At 40.6% G+C, this 18,891-nt stretch overlaps 1 protein-coding gene across 1 annotated transcript; it reads left to right on the forward strand.

The window, feature by feature from the left end:
* The first annotated feature begins 502 nt into the window (after nt 1-502).
* On the forward strand, nt 503-17,997 carry LOC103040500 (sphingosine kinase 2-like). The gene is made up of 5 exons (XM_049476134.1): nt 503-1,376; nt 7,861-7,955; nt 9,313-9,428; nt 11,545-11,924; nt 12,661-17,997. The coding sequence occupies exons 1-5, from the start codon at nt 1,253-1,255 to the stop codon at nt 13,080-13,082; spliced, it is 1,137 nt and encodes a 378-aa protein (XP_049332091.1). The 5' UTR covers nt 503-1,252; the 3' UTR covers nt 13,083-17,997.
* Nucleotides 17,998-18,891: the final 894 nt, after the last annotated feature.

Here is an 18,891-nt window from a genome sequence, read left to right on the forward strand (position 1 = left end):
GCTGGGTTTTATAGTGCAACTTTACATATATTTCATTATTTATTAAGAAACTAGCCCAGTTAATAAATTTAAATATTTGAAATATTCTTTTCATCCATCGTAAAAAGACGTCTTTTTATCTTTCCCTCTCAACTTACATAGAAAGTAGTTTCAATGTCTTTTTAACGATATGGTAGGATACAATAGGGTATGTTTTAGGTGTACGTTGCATTCCTTCAAACTGTGGCCAAAGCAAAGCATCTTTTGGCAAGTTTTAGAGACAGCATTTTAAATTACATGTACATAAATCAACAGTACAAACGTTTTTTAACAAATTATTAAATGACACTAATTAATTATCACATTATCACAATTTATTATTATGTACAACATCTTAAGCATTAAGTTCATGCTTCTTAGTCTATAGTGTTACTAGCATTTTTTATTTCATTTTAAAATTGTGAATATTTCCCACAAATACAATTGTATTTTTGATCATAGTCTAAGAGAATTTAGACTGTCTTTATCTGTCTCCTTCTGTCTCCCTCTCTCTTTATCTGTCTCTATCTGGCTCCTTCTGTCTCTATCTGGCTCCCTCTGTCTTCATTTATCTTCTTCTGTCTCCCTCTGTCTTTATCTGTCTCCCTTTGTCTCTATCTGGCTCCCTCTGTCTTCATTTATCTTCTTCTGTCTCCTTCTGTCTTTATCTGTCTCCCTCCATCTTTATCTGTCTCCCTCCGTCTTTATCTGTCTCCCTCTGTCTTTATCTGTCTCCCTCCGTCTTGATCTGTCTCCGTCTGTCTTTATCTGTCTCCATCTGTCTTTATCTGTCTCCCTCTGTCTTTATCTGTCTCTATCTGGCTCCCTCTGTCTCTATCTGTCTCCCTCCGTCTTTATCTGTCTCCATCTGTCTTTATCCGGCTCCCTCTGGCTCCCTCTGTCTCTATCTGGCTCCCTCTGTCTTCATTTATCTCCTTCTGTCTCCCTCTGTCTTCATCTGTCTCCCTCCGTCTTTATCTGTCTCTATCTGGCTCCCTCTGTCTTCATTTATCTTCTTCTGTCTCCCTCTGTCTTTATCTTTCTCCCTCCGTCTTTATCTGTCTCCCTGCTTCTTTATCTGTCTCCGTCTGTCTTTATCTGTCTCCGTCTGGCTCCCTCTGTTTCCATTTATCTCCCTCTGTCTTCTTTTGTCTCCCCCTGTGTCCTTCTGTCTCTATCTGTCTCCCTCTGCATCCCTCTTTTCTCAGGTGGACATTACAGTCAGGTGTGCAGAATGCGGCGGCTGATGGTTCTGGTGAATCCTCTGAGTGGGAAAGGTCAGGCCATGGCTCTTTACACAGGCCCTATTCACCGCATGCTGACCGAGGCGGCTGTCCCTCACACACTCATCACCACAGGTCAGTCTCACACACACACACACACACACACTATCACCCTTTACATACACCCACACACAAACGTACGCACATTCACCCTCTACACACACACACACTGTCACCCTTTACACAACCTTACCAGTGATGTCAGTAACGCGTTACTTAGTAACGCGTTACTCTAATCTGACCCTTTTTTCACTAACGAGTAATCTAACGCGTTACTATTTCCAATCCAGTAATCAGATTAAAGTTACTTAGTTTAGTCACTGTGCGTTACTCTCTCTCTCTCTCTCTCTCTCTCTCTCCACCTCATCTCCTCCACACACACACACACACACACACACACACACACACACACACACACACACCGCTCCCTTACCCATTCCCCCTCCGCTCTTCCCCAATCACACGCGTCTCGCTTTCTCCCCTGTCTCTCTCGCGCGCGCTCGGCGTGTCTTTAGTTTCCGCCCGTTTTCGTTTTTCGCCAGTTCTCGTGCTCCCTATCTCTTTATAAAGGCGTTTTTTTGCGGCCGCGTCCCAATCCACTAGCCAGGGCAGCGGTCTGCCACAAATTTGATTGTCAGAGGAGAGCATTTAAAGATTTTACACCACACGTGATTGGAAGTTCACTGTGGCCCAGAGCGCACATACCGTAAAGACAAGAAAAGTTCCGGTGCTTTAAATGAACACTGTCAGAATTAAATCCTTTTCAGTAGTTGGGTCCGGTATGGGTCCGTATTGGACAACGTCTGGGTCCGGACCCGGACCGCAGTCTGCAAATATGTGATCCCTGGTCTAGACCATATACACGGTTCTGTTTTATAAAACCACTCCTTGCGTCCCTGCAGAGAACAACAAGTTCAATGTTCAGTTTTACAGTGTTAAATATGTCAGGTCAAAAAAGACTTTCTTTATTTTATATATTTTTTATAAAAACAAGTATTTATGTTTAGTAAAATCAAGAAAGACCATATTTAATTTTTTATTAAAAAATATTTATGTGAAGTTAATTTTTTTATTTTTATTTTTTTAGGAAATACTTCAACTTAATAGAGATAAATTGTTGCTGTTAAAAATGCATTTTCAATAAAGCGAGTATTGGCAAAATACTTAGTATAGTTTTTATGTTAAGGCGGCGCCGCAGCGGGAGGTGGTGTCTGCAGCTGCTGAAAGTAACTAATAAAGTAACTTGTAAAGTAACTTAGTTACTTTTAAAATCAAGTAATCCATAAAGTAACTAAGTTACTTTTTAAAGGAGTAATCAGTAATCAGTAATCGGATTACTTTTTCAAAATAACTATACCATCACTGATCCTTACACACATACACACGCACTCTCACCCTCTACACACACACACACACTATCACCCTTTACACAACCTTACACACATACACACGCACTCTCACCCTCTACACACACACACACACTGTCACCCTTTACACACCCCTACACACATACACACGCACTCTCACCCTCTACACACACGCACACTGTCACCTCTACACACACAAACTGTCACCTTTTACTCACACACACACTGTCACCCTGTACACACACACTCACACACATTGTCACCCTCAACACACACATTATCACCCTCTACACACACACACTGTTACCCTCTACACACACATGCACTGTCACCCTCTATACACACACACACTCTCACCCTCTATACACACACACACTCTCACCCTCAACACACACACGTACGCACTCACCCACTACACACACACACACGCACTGTCACCCTCTACACACACACACACACTGTAACCTTCTACACACACACACACACTGTCACCCTCTATACACACACACACTCTCACCCTCTATACACACACACACACTCTCATCCTCTACACACACACGTACGCACTCACCAACTACACACACACACACTGTTCCCTGCACATACACACACATGCACTGTCACCCTCTATACACACACACACTCTCATCCTCTACACACACACACGTACGCACTCACCAACTACACACACACACACTGTTACCCTGCACATACACACACATGCACTGTCACCCTCTACACACGCACTGTCATCCTCTACACACACACACACTGTCATCCTCTACACACACAGCTGATAAATGGAGCTGGCGGCTCACTCTCTCCTCTAAACAAGCTGTTTTTCTCTTGTATGGTCTGCTCTTCAGAGGCCAGTCGGCCCTTGTTTGTGAAGACAGCTCTGACAGCTAATGGAAAGCCTCCAAGCTTCCCAAACTTATTTATTTTCTCTATTAGGGACGCCCTGAAGCAGAAAACAGAAACACACCCCAATTCTGTCAGGAGGCAGCGAGTGCACACTGCAGGAGAACACACTCTCCACCATCAAGAGCCGGAGACACACAGCCAGCTATTTATAGACGTGGTATTTTTAGGACTTTGCCTCTTTTAGATCTAGTAATATTTGTGAGAGGAGCTACAGAAAGTTAGAGGCTTGGATTTGCTCAGTTGGCACTACACTAAAGAAAATGAAGTATGGGGAAGGATGCGCGACTTGCTTGATCTTGTTCATAAGGATAAAGAGTGGGAACCACCATAACGGTGATACCACAATACTGTGATTCTGTGATACTTGATGCATCACAAGACAATTCTCTAAAATACTTTATGGCATATGTGTTACTGAAGAGGATATATAAGCAAATACCAGCAATTACAGATTTATTGGTGTCAGTTTCACACAATTTAACATTCAATACTCTTCACTGCATAATATCAACAATTAGTCCCACTCCTACTGAGAATGCTGAGGCTTAGAGAAGAAAGACCTACGAGCAGAAAGTATTTGGTTATTAATAAAGTGTGTAAATCTTCACAGAGGCACCAGCTACAATACATTTCATAGTAAGCCCAGTCGATATTAAAATCAAGATTTTTGATTTTGGAAAAAACAGTAACTTACCATGACTTAAAATAATTAAAAAACAATTTCACAAACTAAATAATGTAAGAAAGAATCTACTGCAAAACTAAAGTGCAAAACATATAGTGCATGTATATAAAAGCAAATGCAATATAGACAGCCTTGATAAGAAACTGTATTTCTTTACTTTTATTTGGTAAAGTAAAATCAGATCTCATTTGGTCACACTTGAGGCACCTTTTAATAAGTACAAGCGTAAACAAGTGTAAACAGTTTCCAGTTAGTACTGTGTCACCAGTAAAGTAAAAAACGTTATCTAGAAAAAGCTTATTGTTATGGAATTTAAATAGGCTAAATATTAGTTTTGATCCCACAACTGCAGATGCAGCTCTCTAGGAACTTTATTTTAAGTTGTCTTTGTGCAATGAACTTTGTGTATCTTGAACTTGTATAATTTCAGGGTTTGCTCTCTTGTAATGCTGCTGCTACAATTTAAAATATATCTGGTGTAAATATGTTTACTGGCCTATAGGTTCTGCATAGGTTCTGATCCCAGTCTCACTGAGAGATTTTGAAGAGAGGTGTTTATTGTTGCTGATTCTCTGGGGTGGGTGGAGCTAATGGGAAAGTAGCACAGAGAAGCAGTGAACTTTGAGTGACCTTTCAGTGACTGGCCTGGTCCTGATGGCAGAAAAGGGGGAGGAAAGTGGGAACAGCCTTTTTACAGAGACTCCGCCTCTTTAGTCTGTGTAGCCATGCTAACAGCTAACCTCATTGCTGTCAGGAATGAATTACTGAAATCTCCTACATCATACTCACAAACTGTCACCCTTTCTGTCTCTAGTGTCTTTCTCCCTTCATTCCATTTTACAACGCGTGCGTGCGTGTGCGTGTGTGTGTGTGTTTGTGTGTGTGCAGTCAGTTTGTCCCAGTGGAGAAGTCCACAGACAGAAGTTCATTTTTTATGATGGAGAGAGGCTGTATATCTGACATTTAGGTATGTGTGTGTGTGTGTGTTTGAGTGTGAGTGTGTGTGTGTAAGAGAGAGCGAGAGAGAGAGATGCACTGACTGTCAGAGAATGCTGATTCAGCTCTTTTTTGTGTAGCTGAAACTGCAGATCCACTTCCATCCATCTCTCTCTCTATTTCTCTCTCTCTATTTCTCTCTCTCTCACTCTGTCTGTCCCACCCTCTCTCTCACCTTACCTCACCTCACTCTGAGGCTGTGTCCACAGCTTTCTCAAAGTGCTGACTGAAATCTCACTGACATGATGTGTACAGGCGTTAAACATGCGGTGAGCTAAAACAAGTTATGATTAGTTGCAGTTGTTACTGACAGAGATGTTATTAATGAGGAGAACAGCATCTGGTTGAATTTTTACTGGAAGACGCTTAACCCAGCTTCTGAATTAGGTTAAACTGCACGTAATGGTAATTAGAGCTTCAGTTTACAGTATTCCGTTTTTTTCCCTCATTCAAACAACTAGGAGGCAGATCTTGGATGAGTGGATGGAACTGATAAACACTACCTTTTCTCAGAGTCTCTCAAACAGCACAAAATAAAACTCTCTATAAATATATACATAATGTCAAGCTTATACAGTAGGAGCCAGATTTGACCATAATAAAATACCTAAGAGCCGGTGTTCTATCCATTTCTGTTACCTTCTCAAAGCATGCTACTGTAGTGTGTATTATTATGTCAAGCTACATAAATAAAACAGTAGCAATAAGGATATTTCAAAAAGAAAAACAACATGCTCCTGAGAGAAGCTTAGAGAGAATATCTACAATTATTAACTAAGGTCAAATACAAGGTAATTGAGTTGGTATTTGTGTGAATATGAATATTATTTATATTTGCACTCACATTTAAACATAATTACACACACAAAAGGCTGCACACAAATACACAATTACAGCTTTGCAGTTACACACAAAAGCACATACAACTACACACATGCACACACAATGGTATAAGTGCAGGCTTGCTCGTGGGGTTTGGTGGGTTAATCTAGTAAGACAGATATGCCTAAATAATTACACAGCACTGAAGCAGCCAGCTGCAGAAACACAGCCAGCACGCTGACCCATATTCTACTGCCTGCGCGCGCACACACACACACAAAATAATTCATACACAAACACAAATATATGTATGCACACCTTAAAACAGCTTGCGATTAGTTAATGTAATTAGAAATGTTGATTTATGTCCAAATTTCAGTGTCGACTAATCAGTAATGTATTACTGCACTGCACCGCACTGCATTAAGTGCTGGGGACAGAAACGCAGTTGGGTGTTTGGTGATATTCATGGGCTTACTTGCTCAATTTACCCTTAACTCTCTTTATCTCCAACAGATTACACATTTACTCACTAAAAATCAGGACTTTCCTCCATCTTTAAAATGGTCCTATAAGTATTCCTGTTTTAAAGCGATGGAGGGCATGGCAAAAAAAAACATTGACTAATCAACTAATCAAAAGAATTATTAGAAGCAGCCCAAAATATGTTTATTTTGTAAGAATACAATACACTAGTATGTTTTAGGTTTTATTTTGTCTCATTCTTCCTTTAAACACGCCTTAAGATTTACAACATTATAGGAACATTGGTTTTATGTTTCAAAATTGTCCACAGATTCCCTTTGGCACAGTTCAGGAGCAGCAAGTACACTAGACACTGGTCTTCCACAGCCCTTCCTGTGTAATGTGTGCACCATGCAGATTTGTATTGTCATGTGTAAAATGCATGCAGATCCTTGGTCCTGAAGGCAGCGTATGTTGCTCTAAGGTCTTTAAGATAGTTTTCATGGGTATAGCATCAATTCATTTCAGAAAAGATCAGGACACTTTGTTTCCACTGTGTAATGGTCCATCTCAGATTCCTCAGAGCCCAGAGAAATCAAAGCCGCTCCTCTATTCTATATTACAGTGCACTATTTATTTATTCTCACATGTCCTTTATAAACGCATTGGAACAAATAGTGGACAGGAGTCACACACCCCAGCTATCAAACAAACTTAAAGTGTTGCCTTATTTGAACAGACAATGAGCAAATTATTGAATAAAAATATGCAGTTCAGCAATATGGACGTATCCTTTGTTCCTGTACTGTGCAGTATGAGTGTAAATCTAGACAGAAGTCGATTACTGTGGTTTAGGATAAAGCTCATTGTCTCTTGGGAACCGGCTCTAAATGCCCTTGACTCCCGGTCCAGTGATTCCACTGCAGAATCCTGACTGACAGTTCCGGTTATCCAATGTCTGAGAAACACTCGCTCACTGAGATGATCCACTAAAGCAGAATGAAATTAAACCCGTCCAATCTCTCCTCACCCCTGCCTCTGCACCATGTGTGTGTGTGTGTGTGTGTGAATAAGTGGAGCGTTTGGAAGGTTGTAAGTGGATGGAATGGGGGGGGGGGTGTTTTACAGGCTGACAAAAAGAAACTCAATACTTCTGTTCTTTAATCCACTTCATCCGTCTTTCCACAGACAGAATTGAGTCTTTTTTCTCTTTTATTATCTTTCTCTTTCTCTCTTTTATTATCTCTCGCTCTCTTTCTCATTCTCTTTGTTATTCTCTCTCTCTCTCTCTCTCTCTCAGATTATCAGAATCATGCTCGGGAGCTGGTGCGGAATGCTGACCTCTCTCAGTGGAGTGCGATCGTCATTCTGTCAGGGGACGGGCTGCTGTTTGAGGTGTGTTCTTCTGCACCAGCCGTAGCAAATCACTATTACCTATTCTAGGGTTTTAGTAACACGATTCTTTGGTTATGTGCACCATAAAATTACCCATCTTACTTTGGAAGAAAAACACTGGTACCTTGATTTAACACTGGTACTATATTTAGGAGTGTGTTTATGGAACTCTTTTTTAACATTTTTCCAGAAGGTCAGGCACTGATGTTTGGGAGAAGGCCTGCCTCACAGTCTCCACTCTAATTCCTCCCAAAGATGTTCTATCAGGTTGAGGTCAGGCCAGTCAAGTTCTTCCACACCAAACTTATTTATATCTTTATGGAGCTTGATTTGTGCACTGGTGTGCAGTCATGTGATGTGAGGCTTGAATGGAGCTGCTCAGGGAATGAAACATGTCTCATAAAGCTCTCTCTGGACTCAGCTAATCTGAAGGCCATGTAAAGTTTTAATATATGTAGTGATTGATGTTTCTCAACATCCACCAGTTGTGGCTTAGTTACTGTCTTTCCCAGTCACTTTGTTATAATAGCACTGACAGTTGGCTGTGGAATATTTAGTTGTTAGGATGTTTTACAACTGGGTTGCACAGGTGGCATCCTATCACAGTACCACTGTGGAATTTGCTGAGCTCCTGAGAGAGACCCATTTTTTATAGAAGCAGTCTACATGACTAGATTTTACCTTTTCTGATTTCTGATCTCCCAGCCGTAGACAAGAAAAAGGTGAAACTTGTAGTTACTTGGGCTAGATCTAAATGCTCTAGGGTAATACCCACATCTACTTTACTTTTATTTTTCTTTCAGAGTGAGTCACAGAAGTCCAAGTTGAGTTCTGCAGCATGTCTTTCATTTATTAACAGTTTTATGCACTCATAGCTAGCACTGACAATACAAAGGGAAGAGCCATAGATGTTAACTGTCATTAATCACAAGGCGATGAAAGAGCGTGAGACACAGCCCCTGACACACATGGGCATTTGGGATTAAAAGCTGTAATCTTGGTGAAATCTGCAATTTGATACAGATTTTAAGTTTAATACTACTAAAACTGGCACTAATATGTTAACTGGAAAGCTAAGCTAATGCTATGCTAATCATGTAGAAGGAGTGAGAGCACCCTGCAAAACACACATCTCCTGAAAAACGAGGTAAAAACTGAAAGTTAAAATGTATAATCTTTCTATTGTAGGAAAGGACTCTAAGTTTTAGCTGGTAAGCTAAGTGTAAAATGGATTTTAAATGAGGGATTCAAACTTAGCTTTCCATTCAGAACTGTGTATTGGTTGTGTAAGCGTTAACTAGCTAGCTAGCTGTGTTTGTGTGCATGAATGCTCTGGATCTCGTGATGTGTGCTGTAGGTAATCAACGGTTTGATGGAGAGAGAGGACTGGGAGGAAGCCATACAAACTCCGCTGGGTATCCTGCCTGGAGGCTCTGGAAACGCTGTGGCTGCATCAGTTCACCACTACACAGAGTGAGTACTTTACACAGTGAGAACACTACACACAGTGAGTACTTTACACAGTGAGTACTTTACACAGTGAGTACTTTACACACAGTTCACCACTGCCCAGTGAGTACTGTGACGTGCAAGGGCAGGGGAGCCGTATGTTCGCTCCACACCAGGATGTGCAGTTGGTCCCAGCTGGCTGCTTAGTCCAATAGAGGCCAGCTAGGACAGATTGAGGCTGTGCATCCTGGTGTGGGGAGCGACATAAAGACTTTGCCTTCACTCTGGAGAGACGCTGACGGTAAAAAGAAGGCTGAGGCAGAACAGACCCAAAAAAACTGAAGTTATGCGACTAGAGCCTCACTGGGCCACCGTTATGTTGATTTGAGTTAGTTTGGGTGTGGTGGAGGGCATTTTTGGCTAAATAAAAGATCATTTTGAGTTGACCCCAGGGTAGCCATCACAGTACACTACACACAGTTGGTATACTGCACACAGTGAGTACACTGCACGGTGAGTACACTTCACACAGTAAGTACACTACAAACAACAAGTACTGTACACACAGTTAGTACACTACACACAGCATATACTCTACACACAGCAAGTTCTGTACACACAGTAAGTACATTACACACAGCGAGTACTCTACACACAGCATATACTCTACACACAGCAAGTACTGTACACGCAGAAGGTACAATACACACAGTAAGTACTCTACATACAGTAAGAACACTACATACAGCTAGTACACTACAAACAGTAGGTACTCTACATTTAGTAAGCACAATATATACAGTACGTATACTACACACAGCGTATACTCTACACACAGCAAGTACACTGCACACACCCAGTACTGTACACACAGTACGTACACTTCACACAGCAAGTACACTACACATAGTGAGTAAGCCAAGCTCATTGCAAATACACTACAAACACTAAGTACACTACACACAGCAAGTACATCTCACACATTGAGTACACTACACACAGCAAGTACACTACAAACAGTAAGTACACTACATACATTAAGTACAATACAAACAGTGAGTACACTACACCCAGTTAGTACACTACACACAGTGAGTACACTACAAACAGTAAGTATAATACACATAGTGAGGACACTACACACAGTGGGAACATAGCAAATTGTAGCTACACTACACACAGTAAGTACTTTAAACACAGCAAGTACTTAAAAACATGCACACTGTTACCTGAACCACACAAGCTAACGTTTAATTATCAGCCAATTCCACCCACATAATCACCCATAAATTAATGTCCTGATGTTGATGCCGTTACCTTGTGGACTCCTGAGTCTCTGTTAATCTGACCGGTGTTTGGCCAGAGGCCAGCGAGCTGCTAGCTGTGTGGACATGTGCTGATGAGTGCAGTGCAGTAATAGGGTCATTTCTATGCATAGGACACAGGAAATTAAGCACAGTCCCTGACAGCAGCGCAGCTATTCATCAGCACAATGAACCAATGGGAAAGATTAACCATAACTCATTTGAGATAGCAGAGGCAGCAAAGACTAGAATATAGAATTACTGTCAGTGAATGTTTTTCAATGGAAAGTCAATGTAAAAATTCATTATGGGGAATTTTAATGGTATTAATCATATAATACACACAGCACATATTATAGCATTACTTGCATTACTACTACTTACATTCGCACATTGACAAAAAAAAAAACACATACCTGGACTGCAGCAGATATGTAATGATACGTAAATGATTACAGGTGCGGTTAAATTAAACTGGGTCTTACCACAAGAGGACATAAAAGGTCCCCACACTGTCCTGTCAAAAGGCTATTAGCGACAACTTCTGGCTAGTGCACCTCTAGGTGAGAGATTTTTAACTGCCCAGTTGCCCAGTTGACAGATTTTGAGAGTCGGCACATCATCAGCCATCAAGGCCATCGTCAGTCACCCACCATCACCTTCAATAGCAGTCGTTTTGTGAATCAGAAACTTGACCTGCTACAGACTTGAAGTAATCTAGGTTTTGTTTGTGATCCGATGGGGAGTTTCTATGTTAAGTATATCATGCGGTATATACGTATGTAAGATATGTATTCTTGTATTTATGTCAGTGTGTGTGTATGTGTGTGTGTCAGGGCAGGTGCAGTGTTTGGTGAGGACTTGCTGCTGAGCTGTGGTTTCGTGCTGTGTAAGGGTCTGGTGTGTCCGATGGATCTGCTGTCTGTACGGCTGTCCTCTGGCCCCCGGCTCTTCTCCTTCCTCTCTCTAGCCTGGGGCTTTGTGGCTGATGTGGACATTGAGAGTGAGAAGTATCGTCCCGTGGGGGCTGTGCGCTTCCTGGTGGGAGCCCTGGTCCGTCTGGCATCTTTACGTTCTTATCAGGGCAGGTTATCCTTTCTGCTGGCAGCAGACGAGTCTAGCTCGGTGACAGCCACCACCAATCCTTCTTCCCTTCCCGGATCCACCTTCTGCTCCTCACGGGAACAACACAGCCTCCAGAGAGATCCAGCTACAAGTAAGAGAACAGCATCCAGACGTTTCTTTAAGTTGTCCTGTTTCCATTTACAAACACTGCCTTTAATTAGACTCTTGAAGAACCGTTTTTTTAGTAGTGAACCTCCTGAGTTACCGCAGGTGTCCTCTGTCGCTGTGCAGCAGGAAGTCAGTTACTGGCAGTAATGTCCAGCATCAAGATTTGTCACACATTCTGAACCACATTGTTCAGAAAACCAGTATGAACAAACAGATGATTTGGGCTTTATTTATTTATTTATTCACAACACAGCCCAAAAGTGTATAAAAAAGTATCATTTGAAAAAAGAATTCGTAGCTAGCCAGTTACATTTTTCCAGATTTCCAGTTTTCATCTTTTCTGTTGGGAAATCATCCTATAAAAATAAGATTAAAATATGGAACTGAATAATAAAAATATTGGTGGCAAGAGACTGTTTCGCTCACTGTTGGTGTCCCTTTACCTGCTGCTCACTCAGTTTACTAAAAGGAAAAAGATCTTCAGTAGGAACTAAATCAGTGGGGTGAGGTTTAGAGGCACTCTGCTTTTTGATTGGTCATTCGTCACCAATGCACATCACAGCTCATTTACATAAAGTTGTGCAGATCTAAAGTTCATTACATCAAATCATTTGCCAAATCCGTGCCACTCGGCGTCACCTCTATTATAATTTACTTTTGATCTCTGTGTCGCTTCAGAAAGATAACCTGCTGTCACTGCTTCTCTCTCTATCTAACAGGAATTGACCCAAAGGAACATGGGCCTGTTGATGACCTCATGACCCCCCTCGGAGAGCCAGTACCCACAGACTGGACAGTAGTGGAAGAAAGAGACTTCGTCCTGGTTCTGGCCATGTGTCACTCTCACCTGGCCGAGGACCTGATGGTGGCGCCGGACGCTCGTCCAGATGACGGCCACATTCATCTCTTCTATGTGACTGCGGGCGTGTCGCGCCCGGCTCTGCTCAGGCTATTCCTGGCTATGGAGAAGGGGACGCATCTTACTGGGGAAAGCCCACACCTGGTGTACCGCCGGGTCAGGGCACTGAGGCTGGAACCGGTCACGCGGCCTGGGGTCATCACTGTGGATGGGGAACAGGTGGAATACGGACCTGTCCAGGCGCAGGTGCACAGGGGATGTGCAAGGATCATCTCAGGATGACCTCTGAACAAGGGCTGGGCAACAAAAAATAATAATGATCATAATTGTATTGATAAGGAAATTTTCAATTTCCTTCTTGAAATGATTGTCATTCTGCTTCTCACTTGAATCTTCACTGTTTCATTACACAAGGAGGTGATGTACAACATTTACTGACTAGATAGATAGGGATAGTAATAATAATTATTGAACAATATATAAATAAAAATATATTGAGTTCCATATATTTCAGTTTTTCAAATATGAATATACAAATTCATTCATAGTTTTACAAACTTCTTCCTCTTTAGCAGTTTTTCTTAACAGTAATTTAGATTATAACCTTCTCAAAACTGTGTGTCAGACATCAGGCAATGTATTCATAAACATCTGGTGTAATAACTTTCTTATAAGGGGAAAAATTTAGACATCCAGTTTGACTATTTCCACCTAAACAGTTTGAGAGCATCACACGAGGTGACTTTGTTTAAATCCCCAAAAAATGATAAGCAGAAATTCTTATTTATGGTTTTAAGATCTGGACTGCGGAGTTCCTGTCCATTCAGATCACCTGTTTTTCACTGCATGGTAGTTTTCTGTGCCTGGATTCTGGCCATCAGTCCCAAGAACCTCTTTAAATACCTCTTTAATGACCACAGCACAATTTTAGGAGCTGCTTTTGTGAGTAAGATAAAAAACAACAGGGATCTTTACTAGCTGCAGCTGTGATAAGTCTCTTTGGCTAATCTGCACTCTGCAAGGTTTACACGTCATGTTTTAGTCCCTATTCGGCATACTTGTCACCATAAGAGAGTTTTGAGGTTACAGGTACAAAATATGCTTAATTGAAAAGGCCAAGTTTTAGTAGGTCTGTTAGAGTAGAGATATACTTGCCATTAACTATGCGTAGTAGACATGATGACTGCCTATTTCCACAAAAAATACAAGCTCAGCACGTACACAAGCAAGTATATCTCTAGCCTTAGGGTAAGGAAATCAGAAAATTGGGCTGAATTTTGCCCTCCCATTGTCCAGCCCTGGTTTAGATGTAGATACCATTCAATGAAAACTTTACAACAACTACTTGGCTTATAAATGCAGTCTTTCTCTGGGCAAATCCAAAACCCTGGTCTTCTGAACCTGACTGAACACGACGCCCTGAAATTCGGTGTAAAAGTTTGAAGGCTGTGCACATTAGGTAGTATTCTTTTTACTGTTCAGATGATTTCTAAGGTTTTATTTGTCTTATTTGATCCACCCCCTGGTTTCTGGTTAGATGTCAGATGGTCTTGCTGGTCTGGCTGCCGGGTGTGTGCTGCTGAGTGTGTGTGTGTGTGTGAGTGTAAGGGCCCTATAGGAGTGCATTATGCACTGAGCTGTCTGAATGGATAAGTGTGACATGTGCTAAGAGAGCAGAAGCTCTGTGTGTGTGTGTGTGTGTGTGTGTGTGTGTGTGTCCTGAGAGAAACACACGCTATGTGGCTGGCGTGAGGGCGAGAGGTACTGCTCCATGACAGTGTTACTCACCAGCTGTAGCATTTGTGTAAATTCCCAGAGGGGAGAAGTCTTTTACTACGTTGGAACTGACAGAATTATCAGCTCTGAATGTTTCATTTTAATGCAGGGCATCCTGCTGACTGTTATCCACTGCGAAACTCATTCTGAATTTTGTGTAACAGCACTTATCCCACGCTGAGAGTACATGGGCAGCTAATGCTAATAGCTTACGAGTTTATTCCTGTGCGTTTTGGATGTTTTAGCCAGCTGTGTACTCAGTGAGCAGTTGGCATGTGCAGTACTGGTACGGGGTTTTGTAGCAAACAGTGCGCTCCCTTCGTGGAGTCGAAAAAACTGACCTGTGACCTCACTCTTCCTCTCTCTCATTCTTTTTTCCCTCTTGTTCTCATCCTCTGTTCCTTCCTCACCGCAGTGTGAATATTGTATATGGAGGTTTGATTTAATGCAGGAGAACATGCTAAGGCTGTCAGAGCCGCTAAGCTTCACTGAGCTTTTGCGTGAATAACCCTGTGTTGCCCAGTGGTTGGTTCCCTTATAGCAAAGAGAATAGAACAAACCGTTTTTTGGTTGCATAAAATCTTTAAATGTTGATGGAAAAAAACACCTTTATTTAACACCCTCGAATAGGCATTTGTTAGTGTTGAAATTCTGACATTGAGTCAGTGTTTATTTAAAGGGTTTGAAAAAAGGGTTATGATTGGACTGAAGCTCTTCTTTACTCACAATGCTAAGGCAAAATGAGTGTAGTTTGTGACTACTTTGAAAACCATAAGATTGGCAGCCACTCGAAGTGTAATGAAGTACTTTGACGTGATACATTGTGGTGGAAAAATGGCACAATATGCATTGTGGGGATTTTACAATATGAGTATATTAGGTGAGAGAATCACAGGGTATCTCCCGAGGCAATATTATCACTATACGTTGCCCATGAAAACGATGATATCACCATACCATGATTCTGTGATACTCAATACTTCTAAATAAGCAAGCACCAAAAATTATGGATTTATTGGTGCCAGTTTCACACAATTTGACAAGCGGTGGTTGGTGTGGTGCATTGGAAAACACCACTACCTGCCAGTGAGCTAACTACCAGTTTGTGTGGAAGACTGCGGTTCAATTCCCATCCTGGGTGACTGAATGCTGCGCTACACCAATAAGAGTCCTTGGGCAAGACTCCTAACACTACTTTGGCACAACTCTATAATATAAATAACCTTGTAGGTCGATCTGGGTGAGATCGTCAGCTAAATGACGTAAATGTAATGTAAACTCTTCACCACAGGTTTTCACCACAAGTGTAATTGGGGGGTGAGTCTTAGGGAGTTTAGAGCTTGTTGAGTATGTTTCAATAACAATATCCAAATTTGAGGCCACGTATATCAACATATGAATATTTCATCCAACCCCAGTGTTTATTATGAAATCTTATGTAGTTTCATTGTTTGAACACCTGAGGTTGCAACTGGATATGTTAAGGATTTTAGACCTAAGCCAACCGCGTTTTTATGTCGGTTCATTTTTATCAAGCCAATCAACATCCAGAGTTAGCTGGCATGGGTGTGGTCAGTGGATCCTCCCATCCTCTGCTGTGAAGTGCAGAGGTGAAGGACGTCTTGTTCCCCTGCAGTACCATTCCGAACATCAGCCACCCCCACCTCTCACCAGCTAAATGAACAACATAATATATAATGTGTAATACAATGCGTACATATGTTCATCCTGTGTGTGACGTGAAGTGTGAAAACCACAGCATCCTTAGCAAAAAATTCTTCTGTTCATAATTCATACTGATTGTAATGTTAGTTTAGAATTAACTATGCATAAAACCCATCGACAAGACGTGTGGGATTTCTATAAGACAATCTGATGAAGCATGAAAACAGCCATGCACTGCAACAAAAAATGATATCTTAGCAAGCCAAATCATACTAAATTAGTTTATCATTGTCAGAATATTATTGTAAGATTGTATTGTATTGAACATAAGTCATTTTATGTAGTCAATTGTGTAAAGAAGTGTCTCAAGAAATAAGAACTATTTAACTTTTGACTCCTTGCCAATGTTATGTATTATATTATACTTGGTGTATACATTTTAAGATGATGCCAAGATTACATTTTTTTGCAATGTACACATAAAAGAGTAGTTTCAGCGTGTACCTTCTACAGTATACATTATACCACAGTTTGTTAAGACCCTGCAGTGTGACGGTAATACACTGTAACTAAAGCTCTCCGTGTATTACTCCACCTCATACAGGTAACCTAGCAACCTAATGTGCAGCGCTTACAAGCCAAACAGCGCAGCTACAAGCAGAGCAGCAATGGAACTATTTTAACTCATAGAGTTTTTATAACCAAACAGATTGAATTTCTCGTCCTCTTCAACTCTAAATCTTTTAATAAACAGTGATAACAGAACTGTGGTATAATCGCAATAATACACGCGAGGTTCATGCTGTAACGTGTAATATTGGAACTGCTGTGCTGAGTGCCAAAGACCAGCGCAGCAGTGCAAATATTACACATTATAGCACAAACCTCGAGTGTATTATTGCTTAGTTATAGAGTTCATCTATTTAGGCAATCTTAACAGTCAGTCTGGTAATATGACAGTTATTTATTTTTTTATTTGCTGTAAAACATGCACAAAATACAAAATCCGTAGACTTAAGCTGTAGTGACGTCAGTCACAAGTTATTCGCTTTTGCATTAGGCACTGTAACACGCAATCATCCCTCAAGTGGATTAAAGGTATATTTTAATATTAAAGGTAAATGAAATCCAGGAGGTTTACAACATGCATTAAGACTCTTAGCTCGAACACTAAGCTGCCCCTGAAAAAGAGCACAATTCTTCTGACAGATCCTCAAAGCACACAGCACATGTATATTTGAAGCATACAGAGCAGTTTTGTCTAAGCTCTTATTTATATGGCTGACAGCCTGCTCTTCAGAGCTCTTTTTCAATCAATATTAATCAAATTTCATGTAGAGCACTGACAGTCTGAAAGATCCCAAACCATAAAAAGCCGAGCATTAGACTGTGGCGCCCTCTGATGGACAAACAATCAAGTTAATAAAAAAAAATACATGGAAATGATAACAGATGAGACTTATTGTAAATATTTATACATATGGGTGCTACTGTAACAATTTCTGTTTTGTCTTTTTCTGTAAGCCCGAGGTCACTCGGGTCATGCTGGTGAGTTCTAACACCATTACAAAGGTACGACTGTATTAAACAAGAAGAAGGGCTTTGTGATGATGTGTATTAACTTGTGTGTGTAATTAAGAGACCTATATTAAGGATATCTTTATTTTTCTATATGTGTTGGCTCATAATTCTTTTATTTTTAACTGACAATGCTGTAACAGATGTTAAATTTAATAAAATCTAACAGAATTACACCTATCCCACAGACTGGATTTCAGCTCTTTTCTAGGGTTTAACTCTTTGGAGTTAAATAAACTAAATTGTTATGCTAATATTGTTAAAAATGAATTAGAATGATTAGTAAATCAATATGAATTACTATTGCTTACTTCCCTGCTTTCACTCTGCCAGTCTATTTTCCATTTTATAGGGAATTTAATCCAGCACAGTATTAATGCATGACCAGCACTTTTACAGCTTTTAAGTTTGTTGCTTTAAAGGTATTGAGTAGATATTATAGTCTTGTTAACTCAAACCAAAAGGTAAAATAAGTGGGAGTGGATTCATTAAATCTCTGTGGAGTTGGGCAGAATATTTATTTATTCGGGTTAACACTGAAATATTCAACTCTGTAGAATAACTCCAACACTGAACACCATTTAAATCCCATTTAAATTCAACTGGATTGAAGTGTGTTGCCTGTAAAGCATGTGATTTGCATTATTGAGATCCTTATAAACTATCATTTATTGCCCCATCATGCACTGTTTGTAGATTAAATTTTTTTTTTTATCGTAAAATAAAAGTGAGAAATATTTAATTCAACTCTATCAATCAACTCTACAGGGACCAGTGAACCCCTGATCATTGTCAATATTTTCCTTAATGAATATTTGGTTGTTCAGATCAGCAATTTTAGTTAAATTTAGTTAAACATGTCATGTTCCTCTGCATGAATGCTTTAGTAGATTTTGAACAGAGTTTAGGGTAGTTGTCTTGTTAAAGTATGCAGCCCTGGTGCAAATTCTTAAATTCTTACTGATTCTTAAACATTGTTCTCAAGAATCCGCTGATATTCCCTGGAATCCATGCGACCCTCAACTTTATTGAGATTCCCAGTACCTGCACTGAACACACACCCCCACTGCAT

This window comes from Astyanax mexicanus, chromosome 3, assembly GCF_023375975.1.
Source record: "Astyanax mexicanus isolate ESR-SI-001 chromosome 3, AstMex3_surface, whole genome shotgun sequence".
In the NCBI taxonomy this organism is placed as follows: domain Eukaryota; kingdom Metazoa; phylum Chordata; class Actinopteri; order Characiformes; family Acestrorhamphidae; genus Astyanax; species Astyanax mexicanus.

Coding starts and splice junctions, on each gene's coding strand:
- LOC103040500 (XM_049476134.1), top strand. CDS start 1,253: ATGCGGCGGCTGATGGTTCTGGTGAATCCTCTGAGTGGGAAAGGTCAG. Junction 1,377..7,860: donor TCACACACTCATCACCACAG/GTCAGTCTCACA, acceptor TCTCTCTCTCAG/ATTATCAGAATCATGCTCGG. Junction 7,956..9,312: donor GGGACGGGCTGCTGTTTGAG/GTGTGTTCTTCT, acceptor TGTGTGCTGTAG/GTAATCAACGGTTTGATGGA.